Source organism: Lepidochelys olivacea (genome assembly GCF_965140295.1).
Source record: "Lepidochelys olivacea isolate rLepOli2 genome assembly, chromosome: 1".
In the NCBI taxonomy this organism is placed as follows: domain Eukaryota; kingdom Metazoa; phylum Chordata; order Testudines; family Cheloniidae; genus Lepidochelys; species Lepidochelys olivacea.
The window spans coordinates 335374445-335401633 of NC_140411.1; the positions used below are offsets into that span (position 1 = coordinate 335374445).

Sequence of the window (27189 nt, forward strand, 5' to 3'; positions counted from 1 at the left end):
AAAAGAGTGCAAGGACTGCAATTGTGAGTGGTCTTTGCATGTGGAGTGGTATATAGGAAACGTCACTTCTCTTGCACAGACTGCAGTGTGACCTGGGATCCCTCCATTTCAACAACCTCAGTGTTCCACTGTGCTTTAATTTGTGTGCTTATATATAACCATAGGAGGGGTTTGCTACAGCTCAGAATAGTGTCCTGGCTCTAGAATATACTTCTTACCTCTGAGGGATGTCCGACTCTGATAAAAGTGCAGAGGGGATCAAAAGCCCCTGTACCACAGGCCAGGAGGTGTGTTCTGTTGTACCGGTGAAGGACGCGGATGTAGTTTGCACATTCGTCCTATTTTTAAAAGAAGAGGAGAAACTTAGTATTCAGGATAATTTAAAAACAACCCCACTTCCTCTGAGCCTTGGGAATCTCTCTACTTCCCTTGTCTAAGTACTTATGTGGATCGTCTAGGTATACTTAATCCTTCCTATGCGCAGGGAGGATGGATTACAAGAGCTCTTCAAGTTCCTTCCAGCCCTGCATTTGTATGGTTCTATAGCTCTTATCACTGCAATACTTGAGCACAAATCACAAGCATTAATGAATACCTGTGAGATAGGGTATCCCCTTCTTACAGACAGAGAAACAAGGAGATTAAGTGATTTGCCCAATGTTACACGATGAATCTGCAACCCCCATGGAATAGAATCCAGCTCTGCTCATTCCCAGGGTCCTAACGACGAACCCATCCTTCCTTCCTCTAATATATATGGTCCAAAATGTATACTTATTTACATCTGTGTAATTCCAATCATTTTATTGACTTTTGTGGAGTTACTCTGTATTTATATTGGTGTAGCAGAGACCAGAATCTGGCTCAGGATATATGGTAGATGGGCCAGAGGGAAATGTCAGATCCAGCAAATTAGAAAAATAAACTTCGGTATATATACTTCTAAGTAAACCTATTAAACCATATTTGTTATGTTCTTGTGAAAGGGTGTTTAGAGATATCACACACACAAACACATTATATAGTCTGTCTTCAGAGAAGGTTATCTTTAACATGCCCACTAGATCTATTAACAGATCTGTAGATGTTTTACTCATTTTACTCAACTGTATTAAGGAGCTGGAGTCACTGTTACAGAATATATTTCTTACCTCTGACTAATGTCTGACTGATAAAAATGCAGAGGGGAACTAAACACCCTCTATCACAGGCCAGCCAAGTCCACAGTTGCCAACTTTCACACAGTAAATAAGCACCCGACTTTCACAGTAAGCCAAAAATCAAGCTATTTCCTTTTCAAAGCAAGGCTAAAACAAGCCAATCCCTAAGAACCCCAACACTCTATGTGACTAGATCCCCCCCGGCGTGCAGTCTGGGACTGTGGTGGACCCGCTGTGCACCCCTGACTCTCTCCCCCCTATGCCCCTTGTTGCCCCCCTTACCCCTGCTTGCCAGGAGCCAATCAAAAAAAGAAGCAACAGGCTACGAGCCAAACAAGCAATAAGCCAAAAACTAGCCAACAAGCAACTCACAAGCCAATTAAGCCAAAAACAAGCCCAATTTCTGCATTTGGCATGTCTGCAGCGGACACAGGATTTAAAGCAATAGAGTTTTATTTTGGTTTAAGCCAAATCAGTAAAGCCTAGCCCAAGTTTAAGGTTGTGCACATGTTGTCAAGAACAAGGTTTCCCAATTCTATTGTCCTATTTAGTTTCTTACAAGCTGTCTGCAATAGTGTTTATGACTACAATGCTTAAAGTTTTACTGCTACAAGATGAACTTATAACCTCTTAAGAGCTTGTAAAAGGGGCCTGTAGTGTCACAGAGTAAGAGGTGGTGAAGAAAAGTGTGGAATACCTAAATACTGAGATGGCTATTAAAACTTTTTACACATCTTATCATGTATAATATGCTTTGTTCAGAGCAAAGTGGGAAAGGCGGCAGCAAAGACAAAAAACAGAGGCAGTGAAAGGTAAGGGGCCTAAGAATGTGTCACATCCACCCTGACTGAATTGGCCTTGTCAACACTGGTTCTCCACTTGTAAGGTAGGTAACTCCTTTCTCTTCATGTGTCGGTATATTTATGCCTGCATCTGTAATTTTCACTTCATGCATCTGAAGAAGTGGGTTTTTTTACCCACGAAAGCTTATGCCCAAATAAATCTGTTAGTCTTTAAGGTGCCACCGGACTCCTCATTGTTTTTGTAAATTTCTAGCCCTCATGGTTGCAAAGAAGAGCTGGAAAACAGAAACACTAAAGACTCAGACACCACAGTCAAAGAAAAAGACCCATAATTTACTTAAAAAAAATCTTATGGAGTTTGAAGTCAATCCCATAATTTTGGAGGGGCGTGACTCCTGGTTTTTGACTGTTTGGAGTTGGCAATACTGATGATTGAGCATTTCATAATCAATCATGGATTCCCGTGAGAAAAAACACTGCAGTGTTCCACGGTAATGGCCTCAGGGATTGTAATAATATTATTGTAAACTTCAAGGGGTTTGAACTATTATAGCAGAAGAACATTGTATATTTCTATAAGAGAATGAGTATTTAACTTCCCTAGAAACTTGTAAGACTGCGGCTGGGGACAAAACATCATAAACTGTAAAAGCACTGTGAGCAAAGGGAAATGAGGCTTTGATTGTAATACCATCCTCTCCTGAGAGGGAATAATAGATAAACCTCAAGTGCTTCAACAATCAGACTCAGTTAGATAAATTCCACAAGTCTGGGTAATATTGAAATAATATTGAATATTATTAATAATAAATATTGGGTAATATTGAAAAATATTGAATAATCTTGATTCTGTCCAGTCAGAAGACACTTAACATTAAATCTGTCCAAATCTGAAGACACTTAACACTAAAAAGGTTGCAGAGCAGATTTTAAACTAAGATATGGGGGAAAGCCGATTGCTGCAGAGGCGCACGTGGATCGGACAAAGACTTCTCTTAGAGGAGAGTCAACTGATAGAGATTCTCTAGGTTTTAGTCAGGAGGAGAGGATGAAAGAGGATAAGGTATGGGCCAGATCAGATGAGAAACATTCAGATAAAGAATCTGACACATCAGAAAAGGGCAGACAAATAAACAGTGACAAGTTTTTTAAGTGCTTGTACACAAATACTAGATGTCTAAATAATAAGATGGGTGAACTAGAGTGCCTCGTGTTAAAGGAGGATATTGATATAATAGGCGTCATAGAAACCTGGTGGAGTGAGGACAATCAATGGGACACAATCATTCCGGGGTACAAAATATATCGGAAGGACAGAACAGGTTGGGGTGGGGGGAAGAGAGGGGAAGTGGCACTATATGTGAAAGAAAATGTAGAATCAAATGAAATAAAAATCTTAAATGAATCCACATGTTCCATAGAATATGTATGGATAGTAATATGTATGGATAGTAATGTATGAATAGTAATATGTATGGATAGTAATATGTATGAATATGTATGGATAGCTCTAATAAGAATATAAGAGTCGGGATCTATTATCTCAGTGGTAGCTTATGACAGAACAAGGAGTAATGGTCTCAAGTTGCAGTGGGGAAGGTTTAGGTTGGATATTAGGAAAACCTTTTTCACTAGCAAGGTGGTGAAACACTGGAATGCGTTACCTAGGGAGGTGGTGGAATCTCCTTCCTTAGATATTTTTAAGGTCAGGCTTGACAAAGTCCTGGCTGGGATGACTTAGTTGGGGATTGGTCCTGCTTTGAGCAGGGGGTTGGACTAGATGATCTCCTGAGGTCCCTTCCAACCCTGATATTCTATGATTCTATGATTCTATCCACCACCTGACCAGGACAGTGATAGTGATGATGAAATGCTAAGGGAGATTAGAGAGGTTATCAAAATAAAATACTCAATAATAGTGGGGGATTTCAATTATCCCCATATTGGCTGGGTACATGTCACCTCAGGACAAAATGCAGAGACAAAGTTTCTCGATACTTCAAATGACTGCTTCTTGGAGCAGCTGGAACAGGAACCCACAAGGGGAGAGGCAACTCTTGATCTAGTCCTGAGTGGAGGGCAGGATCTGGTCCAAGAGGTAACTATAACAGGACTGCTTGGAAATAGTGACCATAATATAATAACATTTAACATTCCTGTGGTGGGAAGAACACCTCAACAGCCCAACACTATGGCATTTAATTTCAGAAAGGAGAACTATGCAAAAATGAGGAGATTAGTTAAACATAAATTAAAAGGTACAGTGACTAGAGTGAAATCCCTGCAAGCTGCATGGACACTTTTCAAAGACACCGTAACAGAGGCTCAACTTAAATGTATGCCCCAAATTAAAAAAACACAGTAAAAGAACTAAGAAAGAGCCACTGTGGCTTAACAACCATGTAAAAGAAGCAGTGAGAGATAAAAAAGCATCTTTTAAAAAGTGGAAGTCAAATCCTAGTGAGGTAAATAGAAAGGAGCATAAACACTGCCAAATTAAATGTAAAAATGTAATAAGAAAAGCCAAAAAGGAGTTTGAAGAACAGCTAGCCAAAAACTCGAAAAGGTAATAACAAAATGTTTTTAAGTACATCAGAAGCAGGAAGCCTGCTGAACAACAGGTGGGACCCCTGGACGATCGAGATACAAAAGTACCACTTAAAAACAATGAAGTCATCTCAGAGAAACTAAATGAATTCTTTGCTTTAGTCTTCATGGCTGAGGATGTTAAGGAGATTCCCAAATCTGAGCCGTCTTTTGTAGGTGACAAATCTGAGGAATTGTCACAGATTCAAATATCACTAGAGGAGGTATTGAAATTAATTGAGAAACTTAACACTAACAAGTCACCGGACCAGATGGCATTCACCCAAGAGCAAAGAAACAAAAGTAAAGAATAGAATTGTCAGACACATAGAAGAGCATAAATTGTTGCATAAAAGTCAACATGGTTTCTATAAAGGGAGATCGTGTCTTACTAATCTTTTAGAGAAAAAAGAAAAGGAGTACTTGTGGCACCTTAGAGACTAACCAATTTATTTGAGCATAAGCTTTCGTGAGCTTATGTTAGTCTCTAAGGTGTCACAAGTACTCCTTTTCTTTTTGCGAATACAGACTAACATGGCTGTTACTCTGTAATCTAATAGTTTTCTGAGGGGGTCAACAAGCATGTGGACAAGGGGGATCCAGTGGACATAGTGTACTTAGATTTCCAGAAAGCCTTTGACAAGATCCCTCACCAAAGGCTCTTACATAAATTAAGTTGTCATGGGATAAGAGGGAAGATCCTTTCATGGATTGAGAACTGGTTAAAAGACAGGGAACAAAGCGTAGGAATAAATGGTAATTTTTCAGAATGGAGAGGGGTAACTAGTGGTGTTCCCCAAGGGTCAGTCCTAGGACCAATCATATTCAACTTATTCATAAATGATCTGGAGAAAGGGGTAAACAGTGAGGTGGCAAAGTTTGCAGACAATTCTAAACTGCTCAAGATAGTTAAGACCAAAGCAGACTGTGAAGAACTTCAAAAAGACCTCACAAAACTAAGTGATTGAGCAACAAAATTGCAAATGAAATTTAATGTGGATCAATGTAAAGTAATGCACATTGGAAAAAATAACCCCAATTATACATACAATATGATGGGGGCTAATTTAGCCACAGCTAATCAGGAGAAAGATCTTGGAGTCATCGTGGATAGTTCTCTGAAGACTTCCACGCAGTGTGCAGCGGCAGTCAAAAAAGCAAACGGGTTGTTAGGAATCATTAAAAAAGGGATAGAGAATAAGACGGAGAATATCTTATTGCCCTTATATAAATCCATGGTACGCCCACATCTTGAATACTGCGTACAGATGTGGTCCCCTCATCTCAAAAAAGATCTACTGGCATTAGAAAAGGTTCAGAAAAGGGCAACTAAAATTATTAGGGGATTGGAATGGGTCCCATATGAGGAAAGATTAAAGAGGGTAGGACTTTTCAGCTTGGAAAAGAGGAGACTAAGGGGGGATATGATCGAGGTATATAAAATCATGAGTGGTGTGGAGAAAGTGAATAAGGAAAAGTTATTTACTTGTTCCCATAATATAAGAACTAGGGGACACCAAATGAAATTAATGGGTAGCAGGTTTAAAACAAATAAAAGGAAGTTCTTCTTCACTCAGCGCACAGTCAAACTGTGGAACTCCTTGCCTGAGGAGGTTGTGAAGGCTAGAACTATACGGTTTAAAAGAGAACTGGATAAATTCATGGAGGTTAAGTCCATTAATGGTTATTAGCCAGGGTGGGTAAGGAATGGTGTCCTTAGCCTCTGTTTGTCAGAGGGTGGAGATGGATGGCAGGAGAGAGATCACTAGATCATTACCTGTTAAGTTCACTCCCTGTGGGGCACCTGGTATTGGCCACTGTCGGCAGATAGGATCCTGGGCTGTATGGACCTTTGGTCTGACCCAGTATGGCCATTCTTATGTTCTTATGACAATATGCCTTATCCTATGATTTCACGGTACATGCTGCTTCTTATTGGGAAGAAATCACCACAAGAAAGGTCCTTCTCATGTTTTTCCCCTTCCCCTTCTGCTTCCAGATTGATTTCAAAAGCACAAAAACATGAAAATAAGAATGGCCACACTGGATCAGACTAAAGGTCCATCCAGGCCAGTATCCCATCCTCCGACAGTGGCCAATGCCAGGTGCTCCAGAAAGAATGAACAGAACAGGTAATCATCAAGAGATCCATTCCCTGTCGCCCATTCCCAGCTTCCAGCAAACAGAGGCTAGGGACACCATCCCTGCCCATTCTAGCTAATAGCCATTGATGGACCTATTCTCCATGAACTTATCTAGTTCTTTTTTGAACCATGTTATAGTCTTGGCCTTCACAACATCCTCTGGCAAGGATTTCCACAAGTTGACTGTGCGTTGTGTGAAAAAATACTTCCTTCTGTTTGTTTTAAACCTGCTGCCTATTAATTTCATTTGGTGACCCCTAGTTTTTGTGTTATGAGAAGGAGTAAATAACACTTCCTTATTTATTTTCTCCACACCAGTCATGACTTTATAGACCTCTATCATATCACCCCTTAGTCGTCTTTTTTTCCAAGTTGAAAAGTCCCAGACATTAATCTATCTATCTATCTATCTATCTATCTATCTATCTATCTATCTATATCCTCATAATCAAATGAACATAGGATATAGAACTGGAGGAGATATCCTGGGTCATCAAGTCCAGTCTCCTGCTATTGCAGGTACCCTCAGTGAAATGAGGGCTGAAAAAAGTTTACTGAACATTTAAGCCACTTCAGCAAGGTTCACTTCAGCTTCAGGTGTGTAAGGAGTGAGGTAGCTTGGTTGTTAATTTCTCAAAACTGGTGCTCCCATGCCCCCCAGGTGGATGAGTAGTATGTTTTTCATGCTAGTGTTGACCATTGATGTTTACAGCTTCCTAGGTGTCACCGACAATATTTGTTGTGGCTGTGTTTGCGCTTGACTGTTTGCTGTATTTTCACACTTCAAAAGTATCTCTGGCCTTTTGAAATCCTCTCGTCCAGTGTTAGCTACCTCAGTGGCGAGTGCATTCATTAGGTTCTGACAATGAACTTGATGCTGTACAAAAATATACATCATTTATGCCCCTAAGAATTTTCAGTCTCTGATGCCAAATGGGAGCTCTGCATAGGTGTGAGCCCCGGCATCCTTGCACTGCTCCCTAGTAAAGTCCCACAGGCTTTGTGTGGGGATAGCAGACCACAGGGGTGGATGTAACTTACGGTGTATTTTATATATTACTATTAATTTAACTTGCTTCTTGTGGGTATGCTGTAATAAGTAGTCTTTAGGAAAGATTAGAATCAAGAGAGGCTGCAGCGTGGTGAATCAAGATACAATGATATTCCATGCACATAGCAATATGGACAAAGGCAGGGAGATAGGCATGGAAGAAGAAAAATCAATCGGGTGTCTAGACTGGCATTACTGGCAATCAACAGTGGATGAAGAGGGAAGATGTGATAGGAGACAAGGCCATTATTCAAGCCAGTGCAGAACTTGAAGGGAAGGCTAGAGGTGATATGTTCAGAATGACAGAGGAGATGAGGGAGATAATTTTAGCAGTCACATTGTGGAGGGGGTGGCGATGGCTAAGTTAGTATCAGAGAGGCCTAAAGTTAAGAGGTTGTAGTATTTAAAATAGATCTTAATAAGGAATGAGATGAGAGTTTCAGCATGTGGGTCAGAAAGTAAGGAATGGATTGCTGTGGTGGGAAAATAGCGAGATTTGGTTGAAATGGATTTGTGGGGATAAGAAAGTTCTGATTTCCTCAATCTTCCTTATTAAATGAGATCTTTCATGAGAAAAAGAAGAAACAGAACTATTAATGTCCGCTAGAAAATGGCTTTCACTCTGATGCCAATCTTATTACATCTCATGAACTAAGCAGTGCCAGGCCTGTCCATTACCAGGTGTGAAACCTCCAAAGAAAACCCATGTGTGCTGGTAGCAGCCAGTGTGTTCACTGCTCAGTTACTGCTTAGTCTTGAAAGCAATTAAACCAGTGACTTAATGTGCTAACAATAGTCATGCTAGGTTTCAGAGTAGCAGCCGTGTTAGTCTGTATCTGCAAAAAGAAAAGGAGGACTTGTGGCACCTTAGAGACTAACAAATTTATTTGAGCATAAGCTTTCATGAGCTACAGCTCACTTCAATGGATCTGAGCTGTAAATCTACACAGCAACATTCAGAATTGGATCAGGATTTTGAACACTCGAAAATTAAAGGATGCTTTGATCCAAGTTACTGGTTCAACCCCATCTGTAACTAAAAGGTAATTAATTTGCAATTAATTATACTTACAGCATCTCTTCCTTTAATTGTGCATTCTTCTGCCTGCTGGGGTGTACTGGGCCAATGTATCTGAAATAACACAAGATCATTCAAGTGTGGATATAAAAGTGTATAATTCACAGCCAATCCAGCTTTTCCTCTTTGGATTGGGTTGAAGAGTCATCACTTTCAATGTACAGTTTTTGTTGCTACACTCTATACAGTAATATTTTATAATGTTTTGTAATAGTCCGATTTTCAGAAGTTATTAAGCTAAATATTCCAATTTTTGCCAAAAGATTTCTGACTATACAAGTTAACTATACAGGTGTATAAGGAGGCATTTAATTTCTCCTGCATTACAGCTGGCAGTCTTCTCCATCAGATAGTGGAGGAAACTCAATATACGTTCTCTGATTTGAAGGGAAATCCATGCACCAAAGCATTTTGTACTAATTCAGTACAACTGTGCCCACTTAATATCCAAAGACTTTAAACACTTTTCCATTGAACACTAATTTGAAAATCACTTGTTTCCTGCTCTAAACATCACTTAGGATAGAATTCAGCTCCCACTGAGGTAAATGAGAATTTAGCTATTAACCTCACTGAAGGCAGGATCAGCCGCTTAGTGTCAATTATTGCAAGGAAGGCCAAATGTCACAAGTGGCTTTTCAGTTAACCTATGCTATAGAATTTTGTTTCATTCCACTTTGTATGGATGAAAAATATGTGAAACAATGACCTGGGTAGACTAGCCTGATGATTTCACTTCCTAGCACTTTAAGAACTGGAAACAAAAATGTCTCCACTTCGGGTGATACCATTTTCAGATCAACGAAAATAAGATTTCTGCTTGGAAATTCACAGGTAACATTTTAAAAAAAAACAGTGGGAAGTGACTGTTGACATTAAGTTTTGTCAGTATTCCACTCACAGATTATTATTTTATCTGCTAATAGTGAGATGAAAAGATAGGAAAAGGCTACTTTAAAAATATACTTTTCAAAGGAATAAGCACTTGGAATGGTAAGATTGCACTGATACCCAGGCTATACTCACACCTGGTTTAACTCCACATAAAGCAACCACTCTGAGCAAATTCAGGCAGAGGAAATATTTTAATCAGAGATGGAACCATGCCTAGTATCTCAGAACAACTCCCTCACTTCTTCCAAAGTCTAGGTCAGTTTGGGGAAGTGTTATGATCTACAGATTCATTTAGTTTAAGGTCAGAAGATCATATAGTCTGATCTCCTGTATATCACAAGCCAATTAAGTTTCACCCAGTTACCTCTGTATTGAACCCAATAACTGGTGTTTGTCTAAAACATACCTTCCAGAAAGGCAACCAGTCATTAAACCTTGATTTGAAGACTTCAAGAGATGGAAACTCCACCACAGTAATACAAATAATACATTACACCACACAGGCCTCCTCTCCTAAGATTTGTTAGAAAATGATAGGCCTTGTGGGCTTTGTCTCAGACCCCAAATATGTGCAGAGCTGGATGCAAAAAGTGGTATCAAGGGGAATAAGAAATCCCGGGACAGTGAGGGTCATACGAGGGAGGCCTCACAAGGTATACAGAAGCATCTGAACATTTGTACGGTTTTGTGAACTAGTCCTGTGAACCTATTGACATGCACCTTCCACTTCTCAGATCACTGCTTCTCTTCCCCCTGTCCCCCCCATCACTCCCCAACCTCTGCAGAATACCACGGCATTCTCCAGACAAGGTCCAGAACACTACAGTATCACCACTGGAAGCTGTAGTGTTCAGAATTATTTCTGTAGAATACACTAACAATTTTAACATTTTTTTATAAATGACAAAAAACAGCTCTGTGTTACCTGTAGGTAGAACTCACTCCTGAAACTAGGGCCTCTTTATGCTAGGTGTTGTACATACCCATAAAAAGAGAAACACCTGGTCCAGTGAGTTTACAATCCAAATAGGTAAGACAGTCACAGGTAAGAGAAAGGAAGTATCATTATCCCCATTTCATAGATGGAGAACTGAGGCACAGAGAGATTAAATGACTTGCCTAAGGTCACATGGGAAGTCTACAGCCTGCTGCAGTTGAACCAAGGTCTCCTAAAGAGACCTCCAGAGAGCTTGTTGTTGGTTTTAATTGTATTGATTCTTAAAATGATGTAAAAGGTGCCCAAGACAATAAATGAAGATGTTTTTAATGTGGTTAGAAACAGAAATACATTCATACGTGGTCACTGACAGATACAAATGTACTCTACACTGCAGGCTTTTATTTGAAATTTGGTGGTGTGAGGAAATCAAACTCTGGGAAACAGAATAGATGTCTTTAAAATGTAGGCTCCACAGAATGCACACCCCAAATTCTCCACCAATTAAATTATTTTAGATTTGCTGGATTATTTTGGCAGTCAATAAACAAAAAAATTACTTTACATCCACCCAGTACTTTATTGCTTTTCTCAGAGGAGCTCCTTATGGACTCATCATAGCTGAATATTCTAAGGAATTCTTGGCTTGTTTTCTGACAGAGGGGATACATCTGTGATGCAAAGGGGTTTTGTTTTGTTTTGTTTTTCTAGATAATCCACAAGTCTCATGGATCTGAAGATTTAAGGCCAGACGTAATAAAAACTCTCTTCATATTCCATGGTATAACACTACATGGGGAACACAACAACAAAATTCTTTCACAGTTTTTTAAGGATATCAAAGACAAAAGGAGATTTATGAAATGTGGTCCAGAGTCACTAGCTTTAAAACATTTCCCTGCTGCTTCTGGAAACTTGTCCCTGTTACAAGAGATAGGACTGAAATAGATAAATTTGCCTTTCCTCTTTTTTTTTTCTCTTCATAGTATCAGTTTGGAATGCTAATTATACTCTCTTTGGTTTATAACTATGTCTTAGATTACTTCAATGAGTGTTTGCAACATGAAAGAAAAGTTCAATGGCTAATTAATATGCCTTAATTACAGCTTGATGAGGTCCTTAGGTAGAAATGCATGGACCGGATCACTCAAACTTCACTCTAAATTTCTAATGTGAAAAAGTCTGATGAAGTTCCTTTCACCTACATCTTTGCTGATAAAATTGTTGGACCTAGCAGCAGTCAAAGTTTCTCTACTCTGCCCTCTCGACTTTGGAGTGAATATCATAGAATCATAGAATCATAGAATATCAGGGATGGAAGGGACCTCAGGAGGTCATCTAGACCAACCCCCTGCTCAAAGCAGAACCAATCCCCAATTAAATCATCCAAGCCAGGGCTTTGTCAAGCCTGACCTTAAAAACTTCTAAGGAAGGAGATTCTACCACCTCCCTAGGTAACGCATTCCAGTGTTTCACCACCCTCCTAGTGAAAAAGTTTTTCCTAATATCCAACCTAAACCTCCCCCACTGCAACTTGAGACCATTACTCCTTGTTCTGTCATCAGCTACCACTGAGAACAGTCTAGAGCCATCCTCTTTGGAACCCCCTTTCAGGTAGTTGAAAGCAGCTATCAAATCCCCCCTCATTCTTCTCTTCTGCAGACTAAACAATCCCAGTTCCCTCAGCCTCTCCCCATAAGTCATGTGTTCCAGACCCCTAATCATTTTTGTTGCCTTTCGCTGGACTCTCTCCAATTTATCCACATCCTTCTTGGAGTGTGGGGCCCAAAACTGGACACAGTACTCCAGATGAGGCCTCACCAATGTCGAACAGAGGGGGACGATCACGTCCCTCGATCTGCTCGCTATGCCCCTACTTATACAATATCTGCAATGCACTCTAGGATAACCGACAGGAAAAGCCAAAGAGCTCATGAAAGTTGAATTCTGAGGAGCCGAGCCCAGTGAGGTCATGTTTCCAAATATGTTCAGTCAGGCTGAACATTTATTCCCGGTTCTGATTTTTCGAATATCATTAAAAACAAATTGCCACTAATCTGATATACCGTGTGCACAGGCCTCCAGACAAAGGGTGGAGTTTCAGAGTAAATGGCTAAACTTTCTTTTAATGTCACTGGAATGAGAGCCCGAAGAGTGTGTCCAGATGGGACAAGATGGTTAAGATGGTTGGACAGAAGCACAAAATGTTCTATGCTGTCATCGTTTCTTATGCTGATTTACTCTTAATTGAAAGATTGGTTATTTTATAGAAACAGACACTTCTTAAATGTTTTAGTATCCCTGGACGCTACTCTCATTACAGGATATGAGCAATTTCTACCAAATGCAAGGGCAGTTAACGCCCATCTTACAGTGGAAGAGTAAGGTCCTGTGTGTATTACTGTGCTTTGTGGAGTCCTAGCATTTAATTTCCTACATAGCCGAGTTAATACACTTGTCTCCTGAGTATTTGCATCAGCTGCTCATTGTCTAAGGGTTGGTACACAATGGAAATCAGTTAAAGATATTTTTCTAATGGTGTTGTATTTATTTATTTTGAAGTGAATTTGATGCTGTTGAAAGGGGCCAGATTTTAAAATCCTTTATCCACAGAGCAGCCAAGTGCAGTGTGGACTGTGGACCTGTCCTTACACTGCTCTGTCAATGTGCTTCCAATCTGAGCCTCAGCGGACAGAAAGGAGTTCAGTCTCCATCCCCATTCATTGGAGGCCTCTCCACTTAGACTGCCACTTAGACTATAAGCAATGTTTTTGTAACGTGCAAACCTTTCCAGTAGAAACCACCAAGTCTTCTCCCATAAACCACTGAACAGGCTACAAATGATACTAACTTTCAGCCACTGCTCACCTGGATTGGCTTTGAGCCAGTGACTTAAAGGGACACAGTCAACTTGAAATCTAGGCCCCTTCCAATTTGTGTATTTCTGTGGTTTTTGAAATGCTTTCCCTTCCCCCCATTGCTGTGGGAAAGACTACATGAGGGAAACAGTTAACTCAACTGTAAACAAAATGCTGTCGAATGCACAAAATAAACAAGCTGAAATAGTGTGAGAAATATTTATTTCCACCAATCTCTTGCAGGTCAAGTGATCGTGGGTATTAATTTAGTTTAAAAACAAATAAGAGAAATTTCAATTTTAACTTGGTGTCCCTTTAAATGTGAAAACATCCACTATCCCATTTCCAGTCACCTGAGCCATCCAAGGCCCCCAGCCCTGGGAAGTTATTCTCATGCAGAATCACATGCCATGCACTATTTTATGTTTCCGCACCTCTCTGTAGTTCTCGCTGACTCGGTCCAAGCTGAGAGAATACACAAGATCCCTTCCTCCCACAAACAGTCGCTCTTGATATTCATCCAGCAGCATTGTGTGAAGACCAAGGTATCCAGATGGGCTATGAAAGACTGATGTCCTGTTTAAATCCCAGAGCTCTGAAATACAACCAGTTGGCATGATCAATACCCAACAACTTAGTTTCACGACTTCGTTTTCATGTTTTTCCAGGGAAAGAGGTAAAAGGTTTTGGGGACATTAAGATATTCTGAATCTTAAAAACGCCTAGTAAGAAAGAGACACAGAACACTTGGGAACTATTTTCAAAACTGTCCAAATGTCCTGGAGATCTGGAAGTGGATTTGTACATTGTAATCTTTGTGCTCAATCTACCATGTGACAGAAAAAAAAATGTTTCCTCTTTAGCATTTTAGAAAAGGGAATCAACTCTTTAAAACATTAACTGCAAATGAGAAAAGGGGGATGAATCAATAGAAAGTCATTTGCCAGAAATTCAGACTCTGGTGGATAAATTATCCCAGCCTTCACTTCCCCCCACCAAGCTGCATGTCTGTTAAGCCCCCAATGATAAGTAAGTATATTCTTAGTCAGTTCACAATAACATTGCTTCCTTTCATCCCTTTCATGTTTTTTTTCTACTGAAGGCCCAACTCAGCTCCCATTGAATTCAATGTAAATTTTGCCACTGAAATCAATGAGAGTAGCAGACATCCTGTACCCTATATGTCCACAATTTCAAAGGCAACTATGGATTTTGGGTAGCTGCCACATGGTGAGTTGACCTTTCAGGAGGGCTGGGGCTAACCTACTCCCTCTCCCAGGCTCATGCTCCCTCTCTCCTGCTGAAGGGAATAAGTCCTGGGGTCAGATGATAGAAGATTGGTGATTCACGGTACGTATAAATTGCACAAAATAAAAATATAAAAAAACCCACCCATGGCCATGAGTCCCAGAGCCCAGGTCAACTGACTCGAGGCTCAAGGGTCACAGGCTATGAGGTTAAAAATAGCAGGGTAGACATTCCCACTTGGGCTACAGCCAGGGCTCTGAAACCCAGTGAAGGGAGAGGGTTTCAGATCCCAGGTTCCAGCCCAAGCAGGAACATCACGGCTATTTTTAGCCCCATAGCATGAACCTGAGTCAGTTGACTCAGGCTCTTAGACTTTCTGCTGCAGGGCTTTTTGTTTGCCTGTTCTTTCAGTATAGACGTACCTTCAGTACCAGGTCTGCTGGGTTAAAGAGCAGCCTGAATTCAGGGAGAGAAGGGAGCAGAGAGGCCCTCCTTAGATCCCAGGTAGATGGCCTGGGGAGTGTAATCCTGCAAGGAGCACACCAGGAAGGCTGAAAGCCAGACTGCTTGAGGAAAGGCTCAGCAAAAGGGAGCAGAGAGACCTGTTTTAATGCCTAGAAAGAGGGCCTTGGAATTGACACCTTTAGAGAGCAGATCAGGCTCTTGTTGGGGAAAGGGACCTGTTTATAGGTGAAAATTGTGCTGAATTGGTTTATTCTGAAGAAGTAAAACTCAAGCCTGAAAAAAGGGACTAAAATACTGATGTTGGACAGTCTCATGTGGAGAATTAAGCTACAGTAAACAAAAGCCACATTACTTCTGAATGAGAGCATCCACATGGGGGTGAACATACTTTAACTTAGGTGCATTAACTTAACATCTTTAGTTAATTCGTTGTAACTTTCCTGAATGTCCCTGTGTAGAAGAGCCTTTTTATCACGGCTAGTGTTATATTATGATTAGAAGTGGGATATTTTGGTGGTGAAATGTCGGAAACCCTGTGCTGCATTGTACCTGATCTGCTCTCTAAAGGTGGACAGAAAATTTCTCTCTCCAAATGAAATCTCTCAGAAACATTCAATCTATATATAAGTCTGTATTTATATAAGAAACGGGATCAAACCAGAACTGCAAATACAATTTTTGTCTCAAACAACCACTTCCTGCTTTTCCTTTTCAGTGATAAAAACCCTATATATTCTTTTTTTGACTCAGCCTTGGGGTGAGAGAAATGGAATTTTAACGTTCTGGTTATACACTGGTCAGAAGAAGATCCAGAGATATCTTTGTAACACTCTCCTGGTTTACCTGCACCTTGTCCTGGGAGCAAAATTCTCATAACAGAGACATTATTTCACTTGACAGATATGCCTCTTGGTTAGGTCTGCACAAGAAATCAGAGTGGACTGGTTTTCAAATGTGAGCGACAAAATAGGATGAGCTATCTACATTTGGGCATTTAAATCGACAGACTGGTACATAAAACTCAGTCATGCCAGGTGCATCCTCATCTCCCATTGAGATGTTGAGAGAGTTTAGCATCTTTCAAGATCAGGCTGGGGAAGAGGGAAATATATGCACCTCCTATACAACTAATCTGGACGTCTAATTACGAGAGGTTTGTCCTATATGTCCTATAGACATCCATATTTAAAAATTGGTAGCCATGGGCCAAATTCATCCCTGGTGTAACTTTATTGACTTGAACAGCACTAGGAAAATTTGTCCCCTGTGTCTAAATGTGTTTATAGTGGACATCCAGAAGACACATATGCTCCTCCAGGTCCCATTCTCACTGATTAAAACAGCCATAAAACAATAATGGACTCCAAAAAGCAAAAGGTGAGAGTGCAAAAACTTTGTGAAACAAGCTAGAGGAAACCGGTGTGAAGTCAATAGGGACTGCATGCATGTAAATGATGGCAAAAATTTCATCCATAACCTTGCAATGTAGATGGACCATAGACTAGGTAACACTTAGTCAATTAGCTGAGCTTCCCATTTAGTGGCTGGACCTGCTCTATATGAAAATTCAATCAGGCTCCTTGTGTTGTATATGGAGAAGCTACTACGTACCATGTGAGCTAAAGAGGAGCTTCCCCCCTTGATAAGCCAGTATAGATGACAGAGCTAAAAGGCTTTTTTCCATGAACCTACACCTCACATGGATCTATAGACATTTAAAAGATACTCCATTTGAAGAGGAAGGACTATTTCAGGAGGCTGTATTGTTTAGTGTTTAGCACAGAGGACTGGAAATAAAGCCAGTTAGCTTCCATTCCCATCCTTAGGCAAGTCACAACCTCAATGTGTCTCAGTTTAACTATCTGTAAGATTAGTAGAATGCAACTTAGTTATTTCAAGGAGTGTAATTAGCTCATTGAAATCTTTAGATAAAAAGTATCATATAAATGCAAAGCATCATTACTGCAGGAACAATATTTCTCTGCTTCCTCTGGGCACACAAAGAAATGGTTGTTTCAATATTTACACATTCCTAAATTGACTCTGTCAGTTCACTTACCAACAAAAGGCTTAGAGCAACTATGGGCTCGTAGACTATATTTCATAAAAGAACTACAGTATCTGAAATTGAACAAAGCTTGCCAGTTCCGTGCTCACTGTTTTCCATGCCCATTCAATTCTGCAGGTCTGTCCTCTGCCTTCCAGACACAAATTGGCAGATAGTCAAGGCAATCTCACTTGCCAAGTTCTTTCTTATAACAAACACACTTTTTATGAACTGATTCCGATTATTCTCCCTTCTATGTGAGGATAATGATAAACGATGAGATGTGTTGGGCCTCCAGCAGCTCTCTTCTTTCGTGGACAGGACACTGTTGGCTATTTGCAGAGCCATACCAGGCTGTATTCACTATGGCTAATTTCTGCTCTGTTTTAATGCTCATTTCCCAAATAGTGTCTATCCTTCCAAACTTCCAAGGATTGTGCTAGAGCAAATATTTCTCCTACTAGAAGAATGAACTTGGGAACTGTTTGATTTTGACATCTCCAGTTTTTAAATTAAAACACTTTTTTTTTCTTTCAGCAAAATATGCTTGGTGTTCTAAATACAAAAAGCTTCTTAAAGGTGGTGATTTTTGAGTGCATAGCCAAAGCATGCTGCCCCCTAGACTAATCATTTACCCTGATACCCAACCCTCAAAACCCAATCCCCTGGTGCAGACCTCTATATAGGCTTCTGTTGTTAACCATAAATACTGATTGTTCCTTGTTCCAGTTTGTACTTTGTTAAGGAGGGTGACAGAGCTACAGAAGCACACGGCTTTGTGTAGCATTACATCACAACCACACAAGTCTATCGCTCACCTCTTTTGCCTTCTCAAAAAAATCTTCGGTTCCCTCTTTACATTTTTTGCAGAAATACAATCTTACCTCCCACATTACTTAATTCTGCCGCACATTCTTCCAGTGAAGATGCCTTCCAGATGTGGGACATTGACAAATGATTCTGACATGCTGAACAAGCTGAGTATGCAAGGTGAACCTCTTAGGCCTGCTTCATAACAAGAGGCAGCACTTAGGGTTGCCATGTGTCTCAAACAATAATGTAATAGATTCTCTAATGTAATCTATGATGTCCATGTAATGTGAGCAGACAATCTGAATGACATTTTATTTCTTTAACTATCAGTTTAGCTGTGGATTACAAATATTACAGCTAGCCAGCTTTGGCAAGAACCTGGCAAAACACAAAGGAGTATGAATTAATTCAGATTTTTGCTACAGGTGAATTCCAAAATTTGCTCACTCCTCTTGCCAAAACGAGATGTATGAAAAGGAGAGAAACCAAGACAGAGAGATAGAGAAAGATCCTGAGAGACTTGTAACACAATGATTACCGGATGAATCAAAAAGTCCTTCTGGATAAGACTCATTAGACAACCTTAAAATTTGAGGACAACCACCTACTAGTGGTCTTAAGAAAAAAGTTCAGCCAGTCCTCAAGTCTATAAAAGTCAGTTAGTTTCTCTGGACATGCCATTCTTTCTGATTGGATGGTAACAGTAAAATCAGCCTTCATCCTCAACCCATCAGTACTTTAGAGCAGATGATTATACACAGGAACCACAACTAGTAATCCATCACCAAAATAAAAATATCATCTTACAAGTGCTTGGATCAGTCTGACAAGGTTGGGACCCTTAACTGGCAATATTCCATATAAAATTGATAACAGGAGGCACAGTTCTTTCTCCCTGGGAAACAAGGAATCTTGGCCACTGAGCATGAGCTAGTACATTAGTAATGTCATTCTGCCTCCCTGACCTACCCATAATCTTCAAAGCAATCCTGCTTTTAAACACTGCAGATGAACACTTGAAGCTGCATCTCAATGATATTTATTGGCCTCGGAATAGCTGTACTGTTGCCTAAATAGCATATCAAACGGGGAAAAGATCCTTCATTTCTTACCCACTAACCTCTACGCTTTCACCTCAACCAGAGTTGAATCAGAATGAATCACACCAAAAAAAGAGACAACTTATGAAGTCGCAGATAATGGTAATGCTGAAAGTTACCATGTGTTTTTCCATACACAAAAATAATCTGTACACTTTTTAGTCTGCAATACTTAAATTTTCAGTTAATGTGCAAAATAGAAGTAAAAGTCATTGTGAGAGAGTGCAGTGTGGAACTCTGCTATAGTATGCAGCCACTTTAACCCACAATATGGCAGTCAGGCAGACTCCTCAGAAATTGGATAGAGCAATAAACAGAAAGCAACATCCTAATAGCTGCAAGAAACATCCTCTTCAGTTATACTCCATAACTGGGATAATATAAGCTCACTTGCATAGCATCAAGGATTTAACTCTTCCTATTTATGAATGCTAAACAGGAATTAATAATCAGCTAATATGCACAATGGGGAAGATATTTCACCTTTCAGCTACCTTTTATAAACACGGGGGTGTGTGGGTGTGCATGTGTGTGAAAGCCTGGCCCCACTGAAGTCAGTGTGTTTTTTGCCTATGATTTCCATGGAGCTAGGATTTCCCCTAGATCTGTTATGACCAATACAGCTAAGGACAGTAACAAACTAAGGGACTTGAGTCAGTAGTGGACATTCACAATTTGTCACTCTTCCCGGTTATCACAGCGCTACAATATTCAAATGTCCTAGCAGAAAAAGGTACTACATTGGTTGCCTCATCAGATACTTCTAAACCTACAGTCCTAATGTAGACTAAAAGGAGGCCCATGACTCAATCTCTTCTTTTTAACAGCAGATGATCCTGGCTAAGAAGCTCCATTTGGAGAATACATTTGTCTTAGTCAAAAGGGATAGATCATTGATGTCCATGGATGATTCTTCCCAGGGAGGAATCAACTTTCTTCTAGATACTTCTTTGGAATTTGTGGATTTGAACATGAAGCCTGCAGTCAGAGTACAGCAAACATCAGAGGGAAAAATAAATCCCACAAACACAACTCAAATACAGACCTTCCCTTATCTGTAAAAACCACATTTCATAAAAATCTCTGAAATTAAATAAGGTGATTATTGTACTTTTAGATGGTCTAAGTGCTTTACGGAGCACAGAACTTTCTCCTTATCTTTTTACAATATTGGACAAGATTATTACTGGTGTGATCCTATTCATGTAACAGATTGCTGGGTACAGTTTGGGTTTTTCCCCTTCCTAATTTGGTTTGGTTGCAAATATTCAATAGAAATAGAAATCAAACTTTTAAAAACATGAGATGCATTTACATAGTTAAGCTTGTTAGATTGTGCTCTGATCTCATTAAGTAGCTGTTCGTGCTTAAAATTAATCTTTCACTTTTTTCTCTGTCTTCTATTTAGTTTATCTTTCTTAGTGATTGTAGTTCATATTCAGCAGATGGCACTGTAACTGATCTATTTTTATGTCTTATGCAATGGAAATATAAAACATTATAAACCTGCCAAGATATATAGTATGGATACTACATCCACTCCTATAGAAACCAAAGTGTACGCTCATGTAGAATTCTGGAGTAAAGTTCCCTTTCATAGCTTTCCATAGTGAAGCTATAGCTCCCATTAAAATTAACAATATAAAACCGTTAAATGGGCTGTAAACATCGAGATTTTAAAATTTAATCAAATGAATATATGCCAGTCCAATAAAATATTCTCTAGTCGTCAATTTTATTTCATTCTTTTTGAAGAGAAATTCAGTGTTGATATTTTGCTACGAAACATCAACTCACTGTAATGATGGAAACTTAATTTTAAAAAGGGGGTGAGGGGTTCTTTTCAAACTAGTGGAAAACATTTTCAGTATCTGATTTTTCAATGGATTATAATGAAACTGAAGTAATGCATGTTTTAAACAAGTGACAGTATAACACATTTGGGATAAATTTTTGACATGCACCCATGTTCCTCCTCACTTTATTAATGATTAAAGTTAGTTTGTCTTGTGTGACCATACTGATGTTTTAGAATGATAGAACAGTATGCTGGAAAAAAGATCAAATATGCTCTCTTTCAATGCACTTAATGGAAGGCATTGGTCTGATTCTGATCGCCTTGGTTCTGGTGCAAATCAGGAGTAATTACACTGAAGTAAACTGAGTTACACTGGTGCAGAACTGGTGTAAATGGGGCTAGAGCCACACTGTGATCTTAACAAAAAATAAGGAAAACAAGGCACGAAGGTATGTTTTGTCAGACTATTCGTACAACATGCAAATCACATTGTTCCAATTTGATACTGTCAGTGAAAGGTTTGTGAAAGAGCAAAAATTTGGAAATTGGGTAACTGAGTAGGTGGATAGATACAGCTGGTGAAAAGATGTAATATGAAACAAAAATATAGTCATCATGGGGAAAATTGTGGCCCACAGAATTAAGAGTTTTGCCATTGGTTTCAGTGGGACTAGAATTTCCCCTCCGCTTACCCCCCGATCTTGGTAATTTAAGAGAAATGACAACCGTGTATATAGTAACAAGATAAACCACCATTATATATGCAACTGGTTGGGCATAGGGCCAAATCCTTAGCTAGTGCAAATGTACAAGTCCATTGAGCTCACCAGCTCTTAAGCTTTCCCTATAGCTTTATATTTCATTGTACAGAGCAGTGGTTCTCAAGTAGGGTTGCCAACTTTCTACTCACATAAAACTGAACACTGTTGCCCCACCCCTCCTCTGAGGCCCCGCCAATGCCCTGCCCCTTCTCTGAGGCCCTGCCCCCACTCACTCCATTCCCCACTTCCTTTGCTGGTTGCTCCCCCCACCCTCACTCACTGGCTCATTTTCACCAGGCTGGCTCAGGGAGCTGGAGTACATGAGGGAGTGAGGGTGAGGGCTCCGGCTGGGGATGCGGGCTCTGGGGTGGGGCCAGAAATTAGGAGTTCAGAGTGTGGGAGGGGGCTCCAGGCTGAGGCAGTGGGTTGGGATGTGAGAGGGGGTGAGGGCTCTGGCTGCGGGTGCGGGCTCTGGGGTGGGACCAGGGATGAGGGATTTGGGGTGCAGGGCAGGGCTCCGGGCTGGGACTGAGAGGTTTGGAGGGTGGGAGGGGGATCAGGGCTGGAGCAGTGGCTTGGGGGGCTGGAGCAGGGCGTTTGGGCACTGGAGGAGGGTCTCATGGGTGCAGGCTCTGGACGGCGCTTACCTCAAGCAGCTCCTGGAAGCAGCAACATGTTCCCTGTGCAGCTCCTATGTGGAGGTGCAGCCAGGAGGCTCTGTGTGCTGCCCCGTCTGCAGACGCCGTCCCTGCAGCTCCCCTTGGCAGTGGTTCCCGGCCAATGGAAGCTGCGGGGGCAGCGCTTAGGGTGGGGGCAGCGTGCGGAGCCCTCTTCTGCTCCTACGTGTAGGAGCCAGAGGGGGGACATGCCAGCTGCTTCCTGGGAGCCTGAACACCGCTGCCAACCACACAGTCAATCGCCTGGTCAGTGGTGCTGACCGGAGCCTCCAGGATCCCTTTTTAACGAGGTGTTCTGGTCGAAAACTGGACACCTGGTCACCCTATTCTCAACCAGGGGTCGGGGGCCCCCTTGGGGGGGCCACGAGCAGGTTTCTGGAGGTCCGCCAAGCAGGGCTGGCATTAGATTTGCTGGGGCCCAGAGCAGAAAGTTGAAGCCCCACCACATGGGGCTGAAACCCAGAGCCCTGAGACCCACCACCCAGGGCTGAAGCCAAAACCTAAGCAACTTACCTTTGTGGGGCCCTGGGAAATTGCCCTGCTTGCTACTCCCTAATGCCGGCTCTGGCTTTTATATGCAGAGAAGCAGTTATTGTGGCACAGGTGGGCCGTGGAGTTTTAATAGTATGTTGGGGGGGGGGAGCTCAGAAAGAAAAAGGTTGAGACCCCCTGGTCCAGAGTTCATTGCTTATTTGTGGTTGAGCTAAAATCCTCTGCTCAGCAGCCAGCCTGAGGATCTAGGCTGGATACTTTTGAACTATCCAGGAATCCTCATCCCCAGGCTGCAAAGAAGGAGATAAATCTCGCTGCAACTGCTATTGCACCTCTCATCGCACGCGCTCAGCTGCCCCACACGCTCCCTGCACACCAGTGTGCAGAGTCCCCGCACTGCTGGCCTCTATGCCACAAAGCTGTGTGCACCCGTTGTGCAATCGCCTCAAATGTTGCTGCACTGTGACTCAGGGATTCCTTGTTTGTAGACTGTGATCTCTTTGGGGCATCCGCCTGTCTTCCTACATGCCAGAGAAGTGCCTAGCAGGCTTTTGGATGCTGTTTCTGACCTTGCTTTTATTGGTATTAAACCACTGTAACTTGCAATTAACTTCTCCCTTAGGGCTTGATCCAAAGCCCAAGGGGAGTCTTTCCATTGACTTCAGCGGGTTTTGGAATTGACCCATGAATCAATGCAGAGGGGAGAGGAATCAGACCAACTATAAATAAGAATAGTAATAGCATCTTATTTTTTTCCTGTGACTCCTGTGTTTTTAAAGTGCAATTTTTTTCCCAGAACATGCTTGTAATGAATTGGCATTCACAGCCAGCATCGGGTTGCCCAGCCAGCTTTACTTGTTTGTTGTTGGAGTTTTCAAATCAAGCTTCCTGCAGCGATTCCACGCTTATTTCCAATTAGCTGGCTGTTTCCTGTGCAGTAACAGATTGTTAGCCCACAACATCTTGCTCCGTTTTTGGACTCATTTCAGTGCTGGACAGTAAATGCTGGCAAGCAATAAAACCAAGGCTCCATAACCACAACATCTGCACTGATCATCCAAGACTCCAAAGATTTTGTTGAGCTGCAAAATGTGCCTCTTCCCACAAAACATGCACCAACATCCCTCAGTGTTTGTCATCAATAACCGTGGAATGAAATATAAGAGTATTGCAGGAGAATGTGGACCAGAGTCTTAACTGGTGTAAATCTGCATACAGACATTTACCCTACACCAGCAGAGATCCTGGTCCATGGTATCTGAATCTTGGTCCCGGCTCCAGCAGTTCTTACGTGAGCAATCCTTAACTTCAATGGGACTGCTGGCTTGGGCATGGTATACTCACATGAGATTGAGAATTTTGAAGTTGGTCTCCTATTAAGCAGGGCTGCAGGGTTTTTGGGGGCCTGGAGAAAAATCTGAAATTGAGATCACTCCCCACCCTTCCAAAAGGAATCCCGCCAAGGGGAGGCTGGGCAGATGAGTTTGGTGAGTGAGCCTGTACTTCACCCACCCCACAGAAGTAGTTCATCTGCTATCCCATGGCACTGGGCCCTGCTCCGAGCAATGCTACCTGGTGTGTGGGGTTGCAGTACCACTCAGGTTTGGCCTGGTCACCCCTCTGTCATGGAGGAGGGGCCACCAAACCAAACCAAACCTGAGTGGCACTGTGACCCCGCGTGCCAGGTTAAAGCTTGATTTGAGTGCCCTCTCAAACAGTGGCCAAGGGCAAACAGTCCCTCCCTCACCTCCTTTCTCCTTACTCAGGACAATTCCACACTGACTTCAGTATTTAATGATACTTACTTCTTTTGTAAAGCACTTTCAGATGGATGGATGATATATAATATATAAGATCTAGGTATTTATTTATTTATTTGTAGTAGTAATAGTAGGATTTTTCCAGAGCAAAAAGTGCAAAATAGGGAGTTTCATACCATTAGTTCCTCCATGGTTATTCCTAAAAAGAGTTTCAATACAAACATAAAAGTGAAAATATTCATATTTTATTGTTACACCCTGGTGGAGTACAACCTGAAATAGTCCTGGAGAACATTATCTAACTGTCCTATCAAAGCAAAGCCAATGTTTTTATTTATAAATATTATATGGCACTGTTTCTACTGAGCGAATCTACTAAAAATAAGTTAAAATGTCTTAAATTATATTTAATTTCTTAACAGTTTAACAGTTGAAAGAGAAGATTTATAAATCTCTGTGTTTTAGAAGGTACACATGGTTCAAATAAGTACAGCACTTTTCTGATCAAACACAGACAGATCAACCTCTTGAAGTCTTGATTTATTAAGGTGTACCACTCACTACATGCTTATTACCAACCAAGCACTGGTAGAATTCTTCCTATGGAGAAATCCAGTGTTTTGACAGGAAGAGAATCCGGTGCTTTCATTTAAAATAAAGATGCCAAATAAGTTAGCGTTTTAGGCTATTCAAAATGACTGTTAAATTGAATTTCCTTTGAAAGGATGGATAAAAATAATCTATCTCAAGTGATTTTCATGGGGCATACACTCTTGAACAGGATGGCATGTGATTGACAGCATAAGCAAGGATATCTGGAACCATCAACATGATAAAAAACAGAAGGAAAGAGAAAAGAGGCATTGTAGGGAAAGCAAAAAAAGAGGGAAAACTGAGAAGTAAAGAAATAAAAGATGAAAGGAAATTTTCAGCTTAGCTTCTCTGCCAAATCAATTACTCACAGCAGATGCAGTCTGATATAATATTCCATAGGTGAGTTAAAAAAATCCTTCTACACCACAGACCCCAGAGTAAGTCTGAGTGCTCATAAGGCTGAGCACAATATCTGTAAATATAAGGTAAATAAATGGCAGCATGTGCAACCAATATTTTGTTGCCCCTGGAATCTGCTCTTCCTAATACAACAAAATAACTGTGTCCGAATGCTCCGGTTTAGAGTAACATGAAATAGGCCAGAACCTCAGCTGCTGCAAATAATTGACTTCAATGGAGCTACACTGATTTTTACCAACTGCGGTTTGGCCCCACGTTTTCATCCCTTTGGCTACCCTTTCTGGCTTGATCCTGCTTTCCTGACACACCCAGAACTCCTATGCCTTTTAATAGGAAATCTAGGTGCCTAAGAAATACATAAATCAAGGCTTGTTTGTTAGGTCCAATTTAATCAGATAGTTTTCCATGTTAAATAAAGCCAGATGAAGGTGTTTACATCATGCACTATTTTTAAGGAAGAATCTATATTAAGGTACATTTAAATACAGGCTAAAGATATATTCCTATATAGGACAAGTGTTTGTAATCATGAAGCTCTTTTTTTAAGCCATCATAAGAAAAGTATTATATAGCAAAAACCTTCTTTAAGAAACCATTTCTTGTCTGATTTGTTTTCCCAGATTTTCCCCATATATACATAATTATCTGCAAAGTATTAGGAAAGTTAAATATTTTCAGAGAGAGAAAAAAAAAAACCTTTTTGTGAATAACTAGGGACAACTTTGAAGCCTTTCAAAATGTCGATAATGCTACGCAAATATTAGCAGTCAAGTGAATGGAGACATTTAAAATACTTCTGCCATTTGACTTGGACTCTGCAGATCTTGACAATGTTAATGTTAGCTAAAGTAACTGGAGAAGGTATGTCAACATTAGGCTGCTATTACTGGTCATATAACAATTGTGAATTATATAAAGCACTGCACAGGTACCCTAAGCCTTCACAGATGATTACACACATTTTTATTCACACATTTTCTATTCCTCTGTTTCTGGTATGCACGGAAAAATAGGGAACAAAGGCTACAATATGTTCAAAGTATGCCTCGCCATGCTTTAGTTGCTGAAGAGTCAAATACAATTAAAAACAGTTTGGGCTCCCTTACAATTTTTAAGAGTTCATCCCGAAGCTGGGCTTCCACTCCTAGCTTGCAGTGTAATCATCATAATAAATTTGGGGTCAGATTTTTCTAAAACATCTAAGAGATTTAATACAAGTCCCATTGCATTTCAATGGAATTTGTGTTCCTAAATCCCTTAAATGCTTTTGAACTCACCCCTGCCCCAAAACCAATACAATGAAAGGCCCTCTAGTCTGCACAGAAACATGTAATCTAAATTACAAGTACATGTTTGTTTGCCCTCATCCCACCTGATAGTAACCATAAAGAAAGAAAGAGAAACACAGTTTAAGAATTACCCTGTCCTGTTTAATTTCACAGTCTGTGTATAAACACTGTGCACTTTCAGTGTTCCTTCAATACATCCCTCTTTATTGTATCT

The 27189-nt window shown here is 40.7% G+C and overlaps 1 protein-coding gene across 2 annotated transcripts in view; it reads right to left on the reverse strand.

Annotated features, from left to right (window-relative positions):
• The window catches only part of SEMA3E (semaphorin 3E), a 216847-nt gene that overhangs the window by 83208 nt on the left and 106450 nt on the right, over positions 1–27189 (reverse strand). Inside the window, exons 2-4 of one of the 2 annotated variants that reach the window (XM_084643934.1) lie at positions 13946–14106; positions 8817–8876; positions 219–338 (exon numbers count right to left, since the gene is read on the reverse strand). In XM_084643934.1, the coding sequence (XP_084500060.1) occupies positions 219–338; positions 8817–8876; positions 13946–14106 (341 nt within the window). The remainder of the gene's footprint in view (positions 1–218; positions 339–8816; positions 8877–13945; positions 14107–27189) is intronic. The other variant, XM_084643935.1, reaches the window with a different exon arrangement.